We start from the raw sequence: 19,000 nt of genomic DNA on the forward strand, positions 1-19,000 counted from the left end.
TATATTTTTTACTTGTCTGCTTTTGCAGTGCTGGCAATCAAATCCAGGGACTTATATGTGCACAGCAAATACTCCACTGAGTTGTAGGTCCATCTTTTGGGTTTTTGAGACAGGGTTTGTGTAGTCCAGACTGGCCTTGAACTTGCTGTCCTCCTGCCTTTGCTTCCTAACTGTTGGAATTACAGATGTACGCCACCACATCGGTGTTCCTGTTTTCTTTTCTTTTCTTTTTTTTTTTTTTGGTTTTTCGAGACAGGGTTTCTCTGTGGTTTTGGAGCCTGTCCTGGAACTAGCTCTTGTAGACCAGGCTGGTCTCGAACTCACAGAGATCCGCCTGCCTCTGCCTCCCAAGTGCTGGGATTAAAGGCCTGTGCCACCACCGCCCGGCCTGTTTTATTTTCTTGATGGTATCCTGTGCACAGTTTAAAAATTTCATCAAAATTCTACTCTCAATAGTTTTCATCATCACATACAATTTTGGTGTTTTACCTGAGAAGTTGTCAGCTAGCCCAGATCAACTTTGAGTTTTCTTTTCTTTTTTTTTTTTAAAGATTTATTTACTTCTTTTATGTATACGAGTGCTCTATCCTCATACACCTGCACACCAGAAGAGGGTATCTGATCTCACTACAGATGGTTGTGAGCCACCATGTGGTCGCTGGGAGTTGAACTCAGGACCTCTGGAAGAACTGCCAGTGCCCTTAACCTCTGAGCCATCTCTCCAGCCCAACTTTGAGTTTTCTTTGATGAGTGTTGAGCTCTTATGTCTGTGATGAATATTGAGTTAATTTGTGTGTTGGTGGGAGGGGCAGGGTACAGCTTCATGGGTTTGCATTCTTTGGTCTCATGCAACACTGTAGAGGTCACCCCTTCCCCACTGAAGTCTCTATTCCCTTGCCAGAGGTCATGACACCCTAGACACACGCTTTATTTCTTATGTCTTTATTTGAGTCCCATGTATTATACCATGGTGGTTTACATGAGGAATGACTGCCATAGATTCAGGTGTTTGACTGTTTGGTCCCTGGTGCTGTTTGGGAAGGTCATGGAATTTATAGGATGTTGAGCCTTGCTGGAGAACTTATGTCATTGGAAGTGGGCTTTTAGAGTTTGTAGCCTTGCTGTTCACATTCTGTTTCCTTGTTTGGCTGAAAGTGTTTTCAGCCAGTTTCCTGCTCTGGCTGTCTGCTGCTCTGCCTGTTCCATTGTTACAGTCTCTGGTTACTGAAGGTCGGTGAGTGATGTGGAAGGTGACCAGGAAACCAATGGTCACAGTGAGATAAACCAAGGGCACGGAGCAGAAAACGGCTTCACAGTGTGCACATCAGTGTTGTGGAAGAGTTGCTGTGGGGCCCTAAATATAGCAAAACCGTGGCCTGATGAAATTCTAGAGCTGGAATTTGGACTTTCTCTTTGGAGTAATCCTAGGCCGCAGCTTCTCTTCCCTCCTAGTAATTTCTTTAAACAAGCTCCTGGATTTCCTGAATGGAGCGGTTTTGTGGGTTTTAAGATGGCTAGTCAACTACAGAGTGCTGGCGTGTTCAGTTGAAATTCATGCTGTGTTTACATGAAAGGAGACTCGCAAGTGCCTCTCTTCACAACAGTTGAGGTGTTCTGAAGTCAGATTTCCAACTGCCCTTCTAAAATGAAGATTACTTTTCTCCTTATGGTTTATCTGCATGTGTATTTCATTGTTTTAATTTCTTTGAGTGTACTGTCTTGTTTTCTTTTCCTGCTGCTATGATAGAACATTGTGACCAATACATTTGAAGGGGGAAAGTTTCAGGATGAAGTCCACCATGGTGGGGAGGTCAGGCAGCAGGAGCTTGAGCAACTGGTCACATCGTCTGCAATCAGGAGAAGAGAGCAGCGGATGCATGTGTGCTGGTGTTCACTCCTTAAGCAGCGCAGGAGCCCCTGCTTAGGGGGTGCTCCTACCAGCAGGCACTTAACCCAGTCAAGATAACCCCTTAGAGGTGTGCTCAGAGGCCCGTCTCCCAGCTGATTCTGGGGTCTGTCAGGTTGACAACACTAGCCATCATGTGTACATATTCACCCCCATTTTTCTCTCTTGTCCCTCCTAGTGCTGTCTCTTGAATAGTCCTGCTTATACTGCCGTACCTCCATCCTGTTCTCCACACGCCCAGAGATAGGTCACTCTAGATTCCATCTGAGGGTGGGACGGAGACTGTCATCTCTCCTGCTAGTGGCATTCCTTCATTTCTCTTTTTGCCTGAACAGAACTCCATTTTGTATCTATACCATACAGAATGAAGATGTTTAAAATGTTGGTAAATGACTACAGGGGTGGTGAGATGACTCAGGGTACAGACACTGCTGAGCAAACCTGATAACCCGAGTTCAGTGTCCTGAAGTCATGGCAGAAGGAGGGAACTGACTTCTGAACTGTTGTTCTCTGCCCTCCACACTCATGTGTACTTGAGAATATGCACACAGGCGTGCACACACCAAGAAACATTAGCATCAGCACCCTCCCCCAAACTATAAAGCAGTGCATTCTCAGTTTGGTAGCATAGAAAGACACAAAAAGGAAGTTTACAGCACTTAAAAAGTTTCTTTCCAGAAATGACACTTTGCCCTTCCTTGGTTGAGATGTTTTGTGCCTTTGTTTACCTATGTATGTTTCAAGGTGGGAATCTGTTCTGCCTGTTGTTTTCTTAAGGTGCACTGTGACAAAACTCTCTCCTTTGTTCCAGGTCAGAGAAAAGGCAGATGTTCTAAATCCAATAATCACTGCAGTGTTTCTAGAGGTTAGTAGTAATGATTTTTGCATCTCTAAGGCATTATGCATTAATTTATTACATCCTTAGTTTCTGCTTTTTAAAAACCAGATTGCATTTTAGCCCTGCTGATACAAATATGACTATTGCTGTTTATTTGATGTTCGTTATATTCATTCCCTACTCTGTATTTATAAGGTGTAACAAAGCTACAGGGTAAACTTGGATGGAAGAAGCCACCAGCTGTCATTCCCTAGTCCCTGCCCCTTGACAGCTGAATGCACAATTCTCAGTAAAGAAACACCTCCTAGAGACCAGCTGCTAAACACGAAGGGCTGACACTCCCCAGACAAGCTCTTCCTGAAGGGCTGGGTCTTGTGCACAGGTATTAGAAAACAAGGCATGTGACCATTTCCAAGGAAAAGTCCTCTTTTTGACAGAGTAGCACTGAGCTTACATATCCTTGTCAGTCCATGAGCATTAGGACCATAGGGTTTAAGTCTCCAGAAGAGGGGGATGGAGAGATGGCTCAGTGGTTACTTGGGGCCCTGGGGTTGAATTCCCGGCACCTATTTGGCAGCTCACAGCTGTCTGTAAGTCCAGGTCCATGGATATGACGCCTTCTCACATACATCCATGCAAGTAATATACCAATGCACATAACAAAAATGTCTCCAGAGGAGGTGTGAGAGCATGCCATAGTTGATCATTTGCCACCAGGGTGGGGTGGTTTCTGGAGTCCATGCTTTCAGACTCTGACAACCGAGACTGATGGCCTGTCTAGAACACACAAAAAGCTCGTGAGAGGAATGTGTTGATAATTGGCTAGTGTTGAGGGTCAGTGAGATGGCTCAGTAGGTCTGGGTGCTTGTTACCGAGCTGGACGACATTAGTGTGAGCCCCAGGATCTCCATGGAGGAAGGAGAGAGTGGACTCATGAAAGTTGTTCTCTGAACTCCACGTGTGTAGCACACACATGCCCACCTGTGCATACACCAGCCAGGCTGTTTAGTTTAAAATTATTTTAAGTTACTGTTAAGGAAATGCACTTAACTCTCCAGCTACACAGCTCTGAGTAGCTCAGAACTCTTGTGGTCAGTTAAGTTATTTTAAAAGTGAGTCTGTAGTCCATTAGTTGGCAGAGCTGGAAGCACTTAGCAGCAAGGGGCCTCCCTGGACTTCCCTCAAGTTCTCTTGTGTTGGAATCTTGTTTTCAGTGCAAGGAGCTGTAACTAGATGATTTCTGAGGTCTCTTTTGGCTGGAAGCTGTGTTATCAAGTGTCCCACTGAAGTTCTGATAGGGGTGCCAGCCATTGATAAGTGCACAAAAGGTGGGCTGTCTTGGTGTGCACTCCCTGTTGCCAGTTTGAACGGGATATTTGTACATACAAATTTGAAGTGCTCTTGTCCTTGAAAATGTACATTTTTTAAAAAAGATTTATTTATTTTTATTTTATTGGTGTTTTGCCTGTGTGTAAGTCTGTGTGAGGGTATTGAATCCCTTGGAACTGGAGTTACAGACAGTTGTGAGCTGTCATGTGCTGGGAATTGCACCTAGGTCCTATGGAAGAGCAGCCAGTGCTCTTAACCACTGAGCCATCTCTCCAGCAAAAATGTACGTTTTTGCTTTAGTGTGATGAACTGTTGTTATTCTGGAAGGGGAGACCTTGTCCGATACACATCAGATCTGCTCACTTGGGCCTGACTTCTCTAAGGCTTCTCGTCTCATGTCCACTGACCAGGTAGACCTGTCTGTAACTGTTCTTATCTGACTGCGGTGCTTTGTCGTGGCACCGAATCCATGGGAGGAGCAGTGATGGTTCAGAGCCTCCTGAGAGCATGTCAGTATTTGACTCCAGTGCAGGAACAGAAACCCATTCAGTCCTGGGCTAGAGAATCCTCGAATGTCAAGTGTGAGCAGCCATCTAGTGGGCCATGTCTACTGGGCAAGTTGGGGTGCTGGCACTCTTTTTGATGCTGCTGATTATCTCCCAGGTCTGTCTTGTCCTGTATCAAACTTGAGTGCGGTAGTCAAGCCTTTCCTTTCTTTACTTCACAAGCTGTGGCTTCTGCTGGACTGCAGACACAGGTCTGTCCTTTTGTTGTCTTTCAGTGCTTTCTCTTTCAGGTGTTGTAACCTTTTCTTGTTGATGACTTTTCAATCCTCCAGGCCTCAAACAGTGCCTCCTACATTCAAGATGCCTTCCAGCTTCTCCTGCCTGTGCTGCAGATCTCGCTCATCGAGAGCAAGACAGAGTCACCCAGGGGTGAGCAGCCAGCCCAGAGCCCCCTGACAGAGCACTGAAGGACAGAGAGGAGTTGACCTGAGATCATGAAGGCCGAAAAACCCGACTTTCTTCAGGGAAGCCTTGCAGTCAGAACAAGACATCACCAAGTGTGTGAAACCCAGGCAGGAGCGCAGTTCACAGGACTGTAGGCTCACAGGGTGAAGGCTCCCAGGACTGTAGGCTCCCAGGGCTGCAGGCTCACAGGGGTGCTTGCTTCTCTCCATGGCCAAGGCACCCAGATCGGCATACTGCTCTTCCCAGTTTTAGAAGTAATACAGTATTTGAAAAGACAGTATTTCAGGAAAGTCACTGGGACGTTCTGTCAAAAATGCTCGACTTTCTTGGAAATATCAGAAAACACTAACAAGTTTGACATGGATGTAATTTGTTGCCAGTGGGTTGTTATACAAAAAAGAAGAAAACTTCAATTTAGTATCCTGGGTTTAAGACATTCTTTTCACCATGGGCTTTCTCTTTACTGGAATAAAGTCTGTGGCTTTTGCAGAACTGAGACTACATAAGCCCCAAGTGAGATGGTCCGACAGGTCCTCTACCCTCTCACCTTGGTAGATGTTTGGCATGGAGGAGAAACTTGTAGCTATATTTATATGAACTGCAGCAAAGTGCCCTTTGGCTTCAAATGATTCCTTTCCCAGCGAGACCCCTGCTCAACTTGATTCAAGACCATGCTATTGCATGTCTGCAGATGCTCTGAGTCTCTTCAGACTGTATTGTGCACACCCTGCCTGAGGCTGCATTCATGCAGGGTGCATTCTTCAGCTGCCTACTCCAGAGGGGGAGGAGGCTCTTTTGGTGGTGGGGTTTTGTTGGTCCTGTGAATGCTTGCTTATAACAGGATTTAGCCTCAGACATAACACATCTCTGCCTCATTGTTCCTTTGTCTTAATGCATTTGTTAGTGCACTCTGAAAACAGTTCAAAGGCCATCCTATACTTTTCAGCCTTCATTGCAGTTTTCAACAATTAAGAGCTATTTTGGTATCCAGCTATTTTTAAAAATGTTTGTTACCTTAGTGGTTTTTAGTGGCTCTGGTAACTTGAGAGCCCTGGCCTTCATCTTTGAACAACTTTACAATAAAATATGATTATGCCTACTGATAGGTGTGATATTTAAAAAAACGTAAAGAATTAAAATATTTTACTTTAATGTTGTCTATTTTCATAAAAGGCTTAAAAATGAAGCATCTGAGAAACAAGGATATTCTGAGAAAGACAAGCCTCTTAGGTAACATGTCGTTAAGGGCCCTGTTGAATCTATGAGGGGAACTTTGGAAATCCACACACTGGTGTGGCTCCAGCTGCTGTCTGCTTCTCGGACACCAGTCTGCTCATTTCTCAGCAGAACCCTTGCTGGTTATCGTATTGTCTGGAGAAAACCCGTGTCCCTACGTGTTTGTGTCAGTCACTGTCCCAGAGTTAAAGGGACGCCCAGCTGCTCTCTCGGCTCTTGTTAGCTTAAAGGAGAAGGAGAGTGACGGGTGCTTCATTCACAGACAGACAGCTCGTTTCTGAGTGGCCTCACCTTGTGTGAAGACCTGAGCAGAGGGCCCCACACTGTGTTTTCTGTACACATTGTTGCTGCTGTGTGTGCCCGCTGGTTCTGAAGTGGAGGTCGTGACTCTGCCTGCATTGGTGTTCTTAAAGGAGTTCTGTTGTCAGTTTCATTCCTGTGAATAACACATTTGGATTCTATATACCGCCAGCCCCATTTCCAAATCTCCTAGACCACTACAACATCCTCTCACAACTTCATGTCCTTTAAAAAGACTTTTTTAATAACCCGCAGAGTCCCATTAATGCTGCTCACATGTGCATTTGTGTGGGGCCATCCACTGAAGCGTGAGCAACCTACCAGGGGCCTCACCCTGAAGAAAATGAATTCATCCCTTCCACAGCAGCCGTCGTGAACCCTCCCATCCATGTCAGATCTTTTATCTTGTGCGCAGGCATCTGGAGCTGCTGTAAGCTCATGAGTGTCGTGTCCCTGCCACGTCTGGAACACCCTTTCTCAGCAGTCCACCACAAACTCCACTCTCACAGTCTGTGCTCCTGCATGCTGTTTGTCCTCCCAGCCGTGTGGGGACGGGGTGCCACGCAGTTGTCACATCTGTCTGAACGGTCCACTATCACCTATTTTCTGCACGTTGACTTAGATATGCTTAATTGTTTTTCTTTTTTGAGACAGAGTCTCCCACTCTATCTCTGGCTAGTCTAGAGTTTGCTATGTAGACCAGGCTGGCCTCAAACTCACAGAGATCCGCCTGCTTCTGCCTCCCAACCGATGGGATTAAAGATGTGCCAAGTTTGCATAACTTTGAAGGCACATTTATGAGCTGGAATGGGCAGTCTTAGCTGAGTAACTCAGAGTGAGTGGGAATCTCAACTGCGGCTTTAAGCCCTAAGGGCTTAGGTTTTTCTTGCAGCTGAAACCTCTTTCCTCTCCTGTGGCACGGATTAATACAGGCCGCACAGCTCAGCTGCGTGGTACAGGAGGCGTTTCAGAAATTGAACATTATGAGTATGTTGTCTTCAGTAAATCAGGAGGTGCTTCTGTAGCTGCCCAACTGTATTAGTAAGGCTTCCAGAACTTACTAAGAGTATTAGAGCTTATAGAATAAATCTCTTTTTATAGAAAGGGGCTTTATTAGGATGACATACAGGCTGTGGTCCAGCTGATCCAGCAGTGCCTGGCTAGGAATCCAGTAGATGCTCAGTCCTTGAGGCTGGATGTCTCAGCTGGTCTTCAGTGTATACTGAAATACCAGAGAAGTAGACCCTAATGCCAGTGAAGAAATGACCTTGTTAGGAAGGCAAGGGTAAGCAGGCCAAAGAACGAAAGCGCCCTTCTTTCCTGTGTGCTGAGGGTGGGCCGGGACACGTTCCAAAAAGAGTAGGCGAGGAAAGGAGCAAGCCAGGCCATGGTGGCAAGAATCTTGCAGCCTGACTGACTAGCAGAATGGTTTTTTTTTTTGTTGTTGTTTTAATTTATACAGGATTCAGTAAACAGGGATAGATTAATGTTGCAAAATGCAGATCATATCATTTTTGTTTCTGGACACGTGTTTAACTTTTTCTCTTGCACATCTGGGGTCATAGTTTAGTCATCACTGATGAACCGTGACAGAAAAGTCATCTTTTACAATCATTTCTTTCTCATTTGGTCATTGATAAACAGTTACCTTTTGTAATAATTTTTGCCCATCAACCTCATATGAGAATCTAGAGACATATGATAGCCTTTTCTCAGGCTGGTAGCTTTTGTGGTATGCTAGACAGAAAGAAAATCTCCAAGCCAGTCCCAGCAGATAGCCATGTCTCCAGCAGTTATTAACTTTTTTTTTTTTTAATTTATCCCTATCCCATTCGAGTGGCACCCTTAGGGTTTTTTTTTTTTAATTTTATTTACTTTTTTAAAAACAATCTTTTCTCCAACCTTCCTTAAGATCCCATAATACCACTTTTGGGTATATATCCAAAAAATGCTCAATGGTGCCACAAGGACATGTGCTCAACTATGTTCATAGCAGCATTGTTTGTCATAGCCAGAACCTGGAAACAACCTAAATGCCCCTCGACCAAAGAATGGATAAGGAAAATGCAGTACATTTACACAATGGAGTACTAACAGCAGAAAGAAAAAAAAATCGACATCTTGAATTTTGCAGGAAAATGGATGGAGCTAGAAAACATCATTTTGAGTGAAGTAACCCAGACCCAGAAAGACAGTTAATTACATGTACTCACTCATAGGTGGTTTTTAAACATAAAGCAAAGAAAACCAGTCCACATAGCTACTTGGGGGGCAGGGTAATGGCACCCCCAGTTTGGGGACTGCAAAACTCATGTAGACAGACTCGTAAGTGAACCTCTGCACCCTCATTTTCCAGCTGTGACAATGACTTCACTCCTATCTGTAAAACCAGTCACAATGACACTGAGCATCAGTCATCGGTAGGTGACTGTGTAAAGCATCTACAGCGGGCCTGCCATGTGACAGTGCCCCAGACACTGTCCCGAATATGTATCGTGTGCTGTTCACACCATTTCATCCTCACCACCACCCTGCTATTGACATGCCCATTTATAGATGAAGAAACTGAGCCATGGGAGAGGTCAGTCATTTATCTGAGGTCACCAACGTGTCAGTGATGGGGCTCAAACCCAGACACCAGAGTTCCCATTTGCCATGCCATGACACCGTCACCGTGAGCCATCCTGGTTATGATGATGACCATGGGGCAGACTAAGAGGACTGGCTGGCTTTTAGATGTCACAGCTCCAAGCACGGCATCTCTGCAGCAAGTCTGTTGTATGGTTTTAACCTCAGGATTATTCTGTTTCCTGAAGGGAACCGCACGGAGATGCCTATCTTAGGAGAAAACCTATTTGGAAGCATCTGGTCAGGGCTTTCTAGAGCCACTAGGACTTGGCATAGAAAGGAGGTTGTGGTTACAGAACATGTTTGCCACAGCGGGAACAAAGACCTCAGTGAGGTAGGGGCATCTGTATTAATTAGTGGTCAGAAAGGGGAACACAGTATGTCTAGCAACTACACTGGCAACACCCCCCCAAACTGGAAAGTCCCAGGCTCTGCTACAGCCGTGCTACGTGGATTGCTCAGCAATGAAAGAAAGGAACCCATAATAGATCTTTGCAAGAGCTTGGGTCAATCCCAGAGGAATTAATTATGTGGATTGGAAAAAAAAACCTTAAAGGCTTTATGCCGCGTAATTCTATTTATGTAGCATTAAAACGACAGGCAATTCAGTCATAGGACCTGACTTGTCTGATTTCTGTATATAGTCCATAACCAGCTGAGTCTAAAGATAGGCCAGTCTCCACTACTGTGGGGGCTCTAGAGACTGGGGTGCCTGTGCCATCTCGGCCCTGACTGGGGGGGGCAGAGTAGCAGTAAAAAGCCCTGACTGGGGAGGTCTGGGGGGGCATAGTAACAGTAGAGTCTGTGGCATGCTGGCAAGAGGCCTCAGCTGTGGATCACCACCCGGAAGGCACTCAGGCGTACTGAGTCTTGGCCAAGGTCACGTGGAGTCAGAGTTGGTTTGGCCACGTTGCATGGGACCTCTAGTTGGCTAAGGAGTGCCCTGTGCCGCAGGCTCAGGCTTGAACTGGATTTGTGGACTCCACAGTGCTTGTCCTAGTAGCCCAGAATCACATGAGAAAAAGTCTCAATTGAGTAATTGTCTTTATTAGGTTGGTCTGTGGGCATGTCTGTGGGGGAGTGTCTTGTTATTTGACACAGGAGGGCCTCCTAGTCCTTTGTGGGTGGCGCCATCCTCTGGTCAAGTGGTTATGGGCTATATAAGAAGGCCAGGTAAGCATAGCCTGTGAAGAGCAAGTAAGCATCCTCCATGGTTCCCGATTGAGTTCCTGGTCTGACTTCCCTCTGTGCTGGACTGTGTCCGTCCTGGAAGTATAAGTTGAAATAAACCATTTCTTTCCCTCAGTTGCCTTTGGTCAAGGATATTTTTCACAGCAGTAGATATCAAACTAGAACAGTGTCCCTTCCACTGTCCCAAACAGTGTGGGTCCTCTCCTTGAGACAGGATTCTCTGCTTCCAGAAGATTTCGCCAGAGAAACACATGTTCCTGGACACAGAGGGTCTGGTTGGGAAGGGAGGGATTAGCATGGGCTGCTGGCAGATGGAATCGTTCACAGCCGGCAAGAGACTGGCTCCTGTTTCTGTAGAAGGAGGTTGGAGACATGATACGAGGGGATGGAGCTAGCTCAGGAGTGGACACAGAGTTCTAGAAGGTTAGATTGTGAAGCAGCTGACAGAAGGGAAGGTGTGGGATTCCCATCACCTCCGTGCTTTCTCGAGCCTTGGCCAACCAGCCTCTGCCATGTCCCTCTGCCTCATCATCTGGTAGTATCTGATTGCTTATCACACAGAATCAGGAAGTGCTGCCCAAGAAACAGAAAAAAATTGTGCCAGGCCTCAGGACCCAGCCGACAGGTATTCACAGCCCAGGGAGAGGGTGAGGACAGAAGGAAGTTGGGGAAAAGGGGCTGCACAGGCGTGAGAACCCAGGAGAGGGGCAATAGTAAGGGAGAAGGGCGCACAATGAAACAGTCCAATACACTAAGACTTCGTGTTCTTCTTTAGCCTTCATTTTTGACATGTGCTACGTGCATATGTGAACCGAGGTGTTCTGATTGGCTAGCCTGAATTCCTCTGACTGGTGACCCCCATCCTTATTAATATATCACAAGCAAGCTATAATTATATCAGGGCATCTCGAGATATATTCTGCTTGACTAGAGTCCTGCTGACTGCAGAGGAGACTAGGGGAGAAAAGATATTGGCTGGCCACAGAGTCTTCTGTCTAGCGTTGTAGCTAGCAGGTGGGAAGCCTCACACACATCTCTTATATGGGATTTGGTTTTGCCCCTATAGCTTTGGGGAAAAAAAAAACTGCAAGTAGGGACTGGTGGGATGGCCCAGCAGTTAAAGGTGTCCGATGTCAAGCCTGAAGTCCTGAGTTCAACCTGTGGGATCTACATGAAGAACTAACTCCTGAAAGTTGTCTTCTGACCATCACACCATCGTGGTGGTGGCCCTTGAAAACAAATAAATGAATAAACAAATAAACACATAAAAACACCCTCTCCCCACCACCAAACCCAAACGAGAAATCTGTTTAGGATTCCAGGATGTTTGGCTCCATCTGCTGGCCAGTTTTGGTCACTGAACCTATTTTGCAATAATGCCTCCCTTCAGGAAGGCTAAGATGTCTACAAAATTTGTTTTCTGTAGGGCTCTGGGGGAGGGCTGGACACGTCACAGTTGTCCAGAGAGTTGCTGTCATCCCTAGGTCATATTGGTGCTATTTTCAGCCTTCCGCAAACTCTCAGCTTGATTCACCGTAGAGAAGTCCCAAGCGTCAGGATCATAGGGTGCTGGAGACCACAGGGCCTGATGCCTCTGTGCTAACAGAGGTTTATGGGAAAGCAGGACTCACTCCAGGTCACACATGCAGGTACAGTTTTGCAACACCAAGTTTACAGCTCACCCCTTACCTGCTTCCTCCTCCGTCTCCAGACCTTCTGTCCAGACTAACCCCTTATTTCTCCCTGAAGCAGGGAGAGCCAAGTAATACTCACTGTGCTCTATCCACTTGTTACCATGACGACCACCTCCTCCTTCTCCTAGCCACAGTCTGACTTGGTGGGGTGCTCTTCCTTCTCTCCAAGTCAGAGCATTCCTGGAGGAACGGAACGTGGAGGGAGAAAGGAGGAGGGTCCTGCATTTGCCTACAGCTCTGGTACTCTTCCATTTGGCCTCTCTGAGCCTCAGTTTCCCTGGCCACCCAGCTCTGTGAGATGGCTGAGAAGGGTGAATGAATGGGTGGTTGGATGTAAAGTGCTTTAAGAGTTAGCGGGCCTTCTGCCGAAGCATTAAATTTCCACGTCTGTCTTTTCCCAAGCCACCCAGAGCACTTGGAGCGAACTGCTGTCTGTTAGCACAGGTTCTGTGGAGCCTCAGAGCGGAGAGGTGTGTGGGGAGCTGGATTCCAAAAGCAGCAGCGAGAAGAAGAGAATGTGACAGAAGATGGAAACATTTCCCGTGTTCCTGGATTGGCAGAATTGACATTGTGAAAATGGATGTACATGATATACAGATTCAATGCAGACCCCATAAAAAGTCCAACAACCTTGTTCACAGAGCTAAGAAAACCAGCCCTAGAACCCACAGGGAAGCCCAAACACCCTGCACTGCCGAAACGGTCTTGAGCAAAGAGCAATGCAGGAAAGATGGCAACATGGGAAATTCAGGCTGTGTGACTCTTAAACAATGGAAGACAACCAGGTGTTGGCACAAACCTGGGCACACAGACAAGCAGGAGGACCCAGAAATAACCCCCAAAGCTGCTGTTACCTGACTTCTGACAGATGCCGAAACACATTAGAGAGAAGACAGCCTCGGACATCTGAGAAGACTGAACTGGACCTCTGACTCATGTAAGTAAGGATTAAAACCCTGATGTGAACAGAGGAGGACTCTTCAGTCCACAGGCATGGGTGAGAGGTTTCTGGAAGGCTCCAGCCACAGAGGGTGGCAAGGATAGACAAATGGGCTGGGACGGAGTGAAGGGGCACACGGCTGTGGAAATCCTCAGTGAAGTGAAGAGACGGTGAGAAGCCCTCTTGTGACTTGCCATCCAACATGGGATTGCTGTCCCGAACACACAGAGAACTAGGAAATTAACCCACACCCTCCAATCAGCCAGTGGGTACTCAGATCCCGTCCTTGAGAGAACAAAGATGAGATGCTTACAAGGCATAACCAGCACTCGGGAGGTGGAAGCAAAAGATCAAGAATCTAAGGTTGTCCCCAGCGACACCCAGTTTAAGTCTAGCCTGTGTTACTATGAGGCCTTTAGTGGCTTGAAAGTCCAGCTCCCAAGGTGCTACCCAGGGTAACTCAGAGAAGACTTCTCAGGAGCGAGATTAGGAGATTTCTATAACAACTTCACACACGATCTGAGGGTCATTCTCTTTATTATTCTCTAATTCTCTTTAGTCCCAAGTCTCTGTTTCAATTCTACCCTGCTTCTTTGTTTTACTATTTTTTTTTTTTACAGGAGGCTTGAGGCAATAAGAAGAAAGTTACAAGAGTCGTATCTCATTGGTTAAGGCACATTCCTTGTGTACACGATAAGGAACTGAGCCATTTACCATGGCAACACAAAATTTCAAGGTTTCTGGTGTAATTCTGTGACCAGAGAGAGGCCAGGGGCGCAGTGCCTGGTGAGACAAGCTGCGAGACTTGGCAAGCAAAGAATTGGCATGATTTTTTTTAGGTTGCCTTGTGTTAATAACCTTGGCTAGACAGCTGCAGCTCTCTCTTGTGCGTATCTGTAAAGGTTTTAACTTACGATCCACTTACAGAAATATTCAGTCTAGTTTGAACTTCCTCTGAGGTAAAAATGAGCTGATTGTGTGTAACTCGTCTCAGACTGGGGAGAAATTGTTGTTTTCTTGTGTTAGTCTGAGTGAAAGGAACAAAGCAGGCTTGTAAGCGTCTTACAGACCTCGTGGGACAATAGATCTAGTTAGGAAGCATCTTCTAGTATATTTTCTACATACAAAATTATACAGGTAAATGAGAAGCCAGGTTGTCCTCTTTTTTAATGGCCTGCCTTTCCAACTCCAGCTGTCCCAGTCAGCAACTGCAACTCCCCTGCTACCAGCAGAGGTTCGCCTGCAAGAGCCACGGGCTGAAGAAATTCTGTTCCCTCAGGCACTGCACTGACTTTCAAAACTACTAAGAGAACTTATTTAAATCTCTTCCCACTAAAGACTGAGGTAGAACACTTCTTCCCAGAGAGGCTGAATAGCAAGCAGCTCACCTAGTTTACCTCCTCGTGTCTCCCACAAAGTTCTCATGCATACCCTCTCACACCCCTGCCCCCACCCCTGCCTCTCTTTAACAAACCCTTCTCCTCCTGGCTCCTCCCTACTTCCTCCCTGTCAGCTAGTTGCTGACGCAGCTTCTGGACAACAGGTGGATTTTATTTAATCAAACACATCTTTGCATCATTAAATAGTCCAGAGCATAAACAAAAATAACAAAATATTTAAATAATATTCTACAACAAAGTCATCTTCCTGACCTCCCACGGATATATGTGCCCATATGACTGAGGTGCAGTCACGAGATTACACATACATATCATATGAAATTACACACTACAGTACAGGTGTTGGGGAGACACCATAGCTGCTTTTGCACAGGTGGAATTACAACAGGACAGGAGCAACCGTTTCCAGAGCCAGTGTCCCCACAGGCCTTTCCCAGATGGAATTCTTTTCCTTCCTTCCCACGCCTCTGGTGGGTTGATATTTGAACTCTAGTTGTCACCTGATGCAACTCCCATGGTCTCCGACAGAGACCCAGTAATACCAATAAAATTTAAAAAAAGTTATTTTTTAACATGAAAATAATGTTTAGCATGTTTAGCCACTAGAGAAATGGAAATCAAAACGACTTTGAAACTCCACCTTAATCAATCAGAATGGATGTTTAAGGAAACAGTCAAGGCATGGAGGCTCACACCTGTAGCTCCAGAACCCTAGGGGATCACCAGGAGTTTGAGGCTAGACTAGGCCATGGTGTGAGACCCTATCTAAAAATGACAAAACCGACCAAAAAACGAACTTCAAACAAAAGCCAATGACATCAAATACTGGGGAGGAAGGGACAGAGGAGGGGCTGGGAGTCTGGGAGATGGGGAGGAAGAGGTGGGACAGATGAATCTGCGGTGCCAGCACTGAGCATTTTCCCAGTTCCTGCTTCACCTGCCCATCCTGCCTCGCTGCCTCTGAGAGGCCCCAAATCCTTCCGGCAACCACAGGACACAGTTTGTCACTCTGAAACGCGCTCTTCCAGGCTTGGTGGCGGCTTTGGGGAGGGAGCTCTGAGTTCTTCAGGGAACGTGTTGCAGACTGTGGCAAATGCTGCTGTTGTGTTCTGCTCAGCAGACTGGCTGTCGCTCTGGGTTTCCTCCAGGACCCGTTGATGACTCTATCCTCTACAAACCGTCCACAAGGCTGCCAAACTCCCAGTGGTTGGTTGGTCTCCTTGAAGCAAATGACCTGCCCACACGGAGCCCAGACTGTTGGTACCCAGAGGCCTTTGCTGACCGATGCTAGTCCTTCCCAGGGCTCCAGCTGTCCGTGCTGTTTATGCCGGGTCCAGCTCACCTTTCCTTTCCATTGTGAAACCTTCCTGGGTGATGGGCAGTACAGGAACCCGTCCTTTCCAGTGGTGGGCTGCAGACCCGTGGCCCCTTGACTTTCTTTGCCTGCCTCAACCCTTTGCCTGCTGGAGTGAACCGAGCAAAACAACTCGTTTACCTCTGCCTGCAGCCGCTCTGAGCACGAGACCCTCATGGGTTCCTGATGGCAGGGGAGTGAATTCTGGTGGGTTTTACAGCTGGAAATCCCAAGAGTTGGGGCGTGGCTATCAGTTAAGGATCCCTATATAATCTTCCCTGGAGCACAATAAAGTTGGCATTCTTGTATCAAGGATGACCCGTGTCCCGGTGTCTCTGTCTGTGCGCATGTGTTTTTAAATCTCCAGCCTAGTTCCTGGCTTGCATACCGTCCTGTAGTGCAGGCGCTATACCTTCCAAACGTCTCAGGACCTTTGGGCCCAGTGTTCCAGAATTATGTCACATCAAGGCCTCCTTTACCAGGGTTATAAGCCCATTAAGTTTCCCGTGAGAGTGGAACAGGAAACCGCTAAATATAGAGGCTGGTGCTGGGGAGATGGCTCAGCAGGTAAGGTGCCATTCAGGCAAGCACGGGGGTCTGTGTTCGATCCCCAAACCCACATTTGAGTAGCCAGTGTTTTCTTGTATAAGACTTGCACTTTCTTGGTAAAGTTTATTGCAGGCTGTTTTATTGTTTTTGAGGGCATCGTGAATGGGAGCGCGTCACTGATTTCTTTCTTGGTACACTTGTTGGAGCTAGGAAAGCTACTGACTTTGGTGTACTGGCCTTGCACCCTGCTATTCTGCTGAATGTGCTTATCAGCGGTGAGAGTTTTCTGGAGGAGTTTTTAGGGCCTTTTATGCATAAAATCATATCCCTGAAAGTAAGGATACTTTGAGCTCTTCATGCCCTGTTTGTGCCCCCTTTATCTCTTTCACTTACTGTTCTAGCTGAGGCTTCAGCTATGGCTTTGAAGAGGAACAGAGAGAGTGGGCACCCTTGTCTTGTGCCCGCTCTTTTGAAAACACTTTTGAGTTTTTCTTCTGTTTACCTTGATAGTGGCTGTGGGCTTGCTGTAAATTGTCTTTATTATGTTGAGGTTCATCCCTAATTTCTCTGTCTCTAGTTTCTTTAGGGCTTTTATCGTGAAGAGATGTTGATTTTGTCCAAGGTCTTTTTGCAGCTAATGAAGTTTTAGTCCTTAAATCTGTGGATGTGGTAGATAACATTTATTGATTTACCAATATTGAACTATCCGTGTATGTGATGAAGCCAGCCTGATCATGGTGGATAATAGATAATATTTTAAAATGTGGTCTTGAGTTTGGTTTGAGGTATTTTATTTGAGAGTTTTTGTATCTATGTTTATCAGAGATATTGTCCTATGATTTTTTTTGTTGGTATGAGGGTAATACTGGCCCCATAAGAAGAGCTGGAAACTCCTTCTTTTATTTTGTGGACTAATCTGAGGTGTATTAGTGTTAGTTCCCTTCTGAAGTCCTTTTGAGTAGAATTCTGCTCTGAATCCATCTGGCCCTGGGCTTTTTTGACTTGGGAGGCACCGTGTGGATGCTGGGAACCAAACCTGGGTCCTCTGCAAGAGCAGCAAGTATTCTCAGCTGCTGAGCCGCCTCTCCAGCCCCATTCTCCTCTCCTCATTTTAGGTGTTGTTTGTCCTTCCAGTTGCATCCTTCAGTTATTCATTTGAGATTTAATGTTTTTGATGTAGACACTCTCCTGTCTGGATTCTCCTCACCTTGGCACAGATTTTATATACTGTACCTTCATTTTCAGTCCCTTGAGGAATTCTAAAATTTCTTTCCCGTCCCAATTATCTTTCACTAGTGTGTTGTTTCCATGACTCCATATGGTTTCTATTATTGATGCTATCCAGCTTTATCCTATTGTGGTCAGCTAGAACACAGGATATTATTTTAATTATAGTTGCTGAGACCTGTTTTGTATCCTATTCTGTGGTCTATTTTGGAGGAAGTTCTATAGGCTGCCAAGAAGAACATGAGTTCTTCTGTGTTTGAGTGAAGTGCTTTGTCTGTCTCTTAGCTCCATTTAATTGATGACATTATTTATCCCCCACGTTTTTATGTTCAGTTTTTGTTCCATATCTTATCTATTGGTAAGAGTGGGGTATTGAAGTCCCCAACTGTCACTGTGGTGTGGCTGATCTGTGGTTTTATTTCTAACAGTGTTTCTCTTATGACATTTGGAACAACACCTGCGGGTGACTTCTGGCATCCATAATGGATGCATGCATACCTACATGTGTACCTGCACATGTAGCACACACACACACACACACACACACACACACACACACACACACACACACGGCTATATGGAGACTGTGAGTCTTTTGGGATCTGACCTGAACACTTGTTAACTTGTGACTCATCCATCCTCACCGTGCTGACAGTACAGGAGGGGGGCCCAGAGAAATAAAGGAGTTTACAGATGCCCACACCTTTAGTGAATGATGTTCTTATGCCTACCTTCCCAGGCACTGGCTGTGGCATTAAATTCTACCAGGGGACTCCATTCCTTTATCTTAACCGCACTTCCTATAAAATGCAGGCATTTTTGACAGGGGTGGAGCTGAGGGCGGGTGGAAGGGATGGCCTCCTGACCGTCACATCTACTGCCCAGACAGCCAGCTCCTCTCATTTCCTTAGGGTGGTTCACTGAGCACCAGTTTTGGGGATGTTAAATAGATTTTACTAAAAAAATAAAACATCCCCCACATTTCTTGTAAGCGTGGGAAGTCCCGGTGCAGCTCCTTTCCTGCTGCCATGGCCACACCTGATGAGAAGCAGCAGAAGGGGGGAAAGGCTTACTCTGGCCCACAGGTTTAGAGTCCACTCCATCAAGGCAAGAAGGCATGGTGGCAGGAGTGTGATGCTGCTCGGCCACGTCTGGGAGGATCAGGAAGCAGAAGGAGACCAATTAGGTGCTCAGCTGGCTTCCTCCTTTTCCCCATTTTATTCACATCACCGTACCAGTCCATGGAGCAGAGCCACAGCTTTCAGGATGGGTCTTCCTGCTGCCAAGTTAAACTCTGGAAACTCCCTCACAGACAGACATGTCCAAAGGTGTCTGTTGTCGGGGTTCAAGGTATTTCTTAATATGATCATGGTCATAGTAAAATTAGCCCGGCATGGCTAGGCTGAGCTAGGAGCTTTCAGACATGGCTGCTCAGGC

At 46.3% G+C, this 19,000-nt stretch overlaps 1 protein-coding gene across 5 annotated transcripts in view; it reads left to right on the forward strand.

Annotated features, from left to right (window-relative positions):
- Fam114a2 (family with sequence similarity 114 member A2) overlaps positions 1-6,196 on the forward strand; it is a 32,579-nt gene extending 26,383 nt beyond the window's left edge. For all 5 annotated transcript variants that reach the window (XM_075992541.1, XM_075992543.1, XM_075992542.1 and 2 more), the window contains 2 exons: positions 2,718-2,771; positions 4,912-6,196. In XM_075992541.1, the coding sequence (XP_075848656.1) occupies positions 2,718-2,771; positions 4,912-5,046 (189 nt within the window). In that variant the 3' untranslated portion in view covers positions 5,047-6,196. The remainder of the gene's footprint in view (positions 1-2,717; positions 2,772-4,911) is intronic.
- The last annotated feature ends 12,804 nt before the right edge of the window (positions 6,197-19,000 follow it).

The sequence above is a fragment of the Microtus pennsylvanicus genome, chromosome 11 (genome assembly GCF_037038515.1).
Source record: "Microtus pennsylvanicus isolate mMicPen1 chromosome 11, mMicPen1.hap1, whole genome shotgun sequence".
Taxonomy (NCBI): Eukaryota; Metazoa; Chordata; class Mammalia; order Rodentia; family Cricetidae; genus Microtus; species Microtus pennsylvanicus.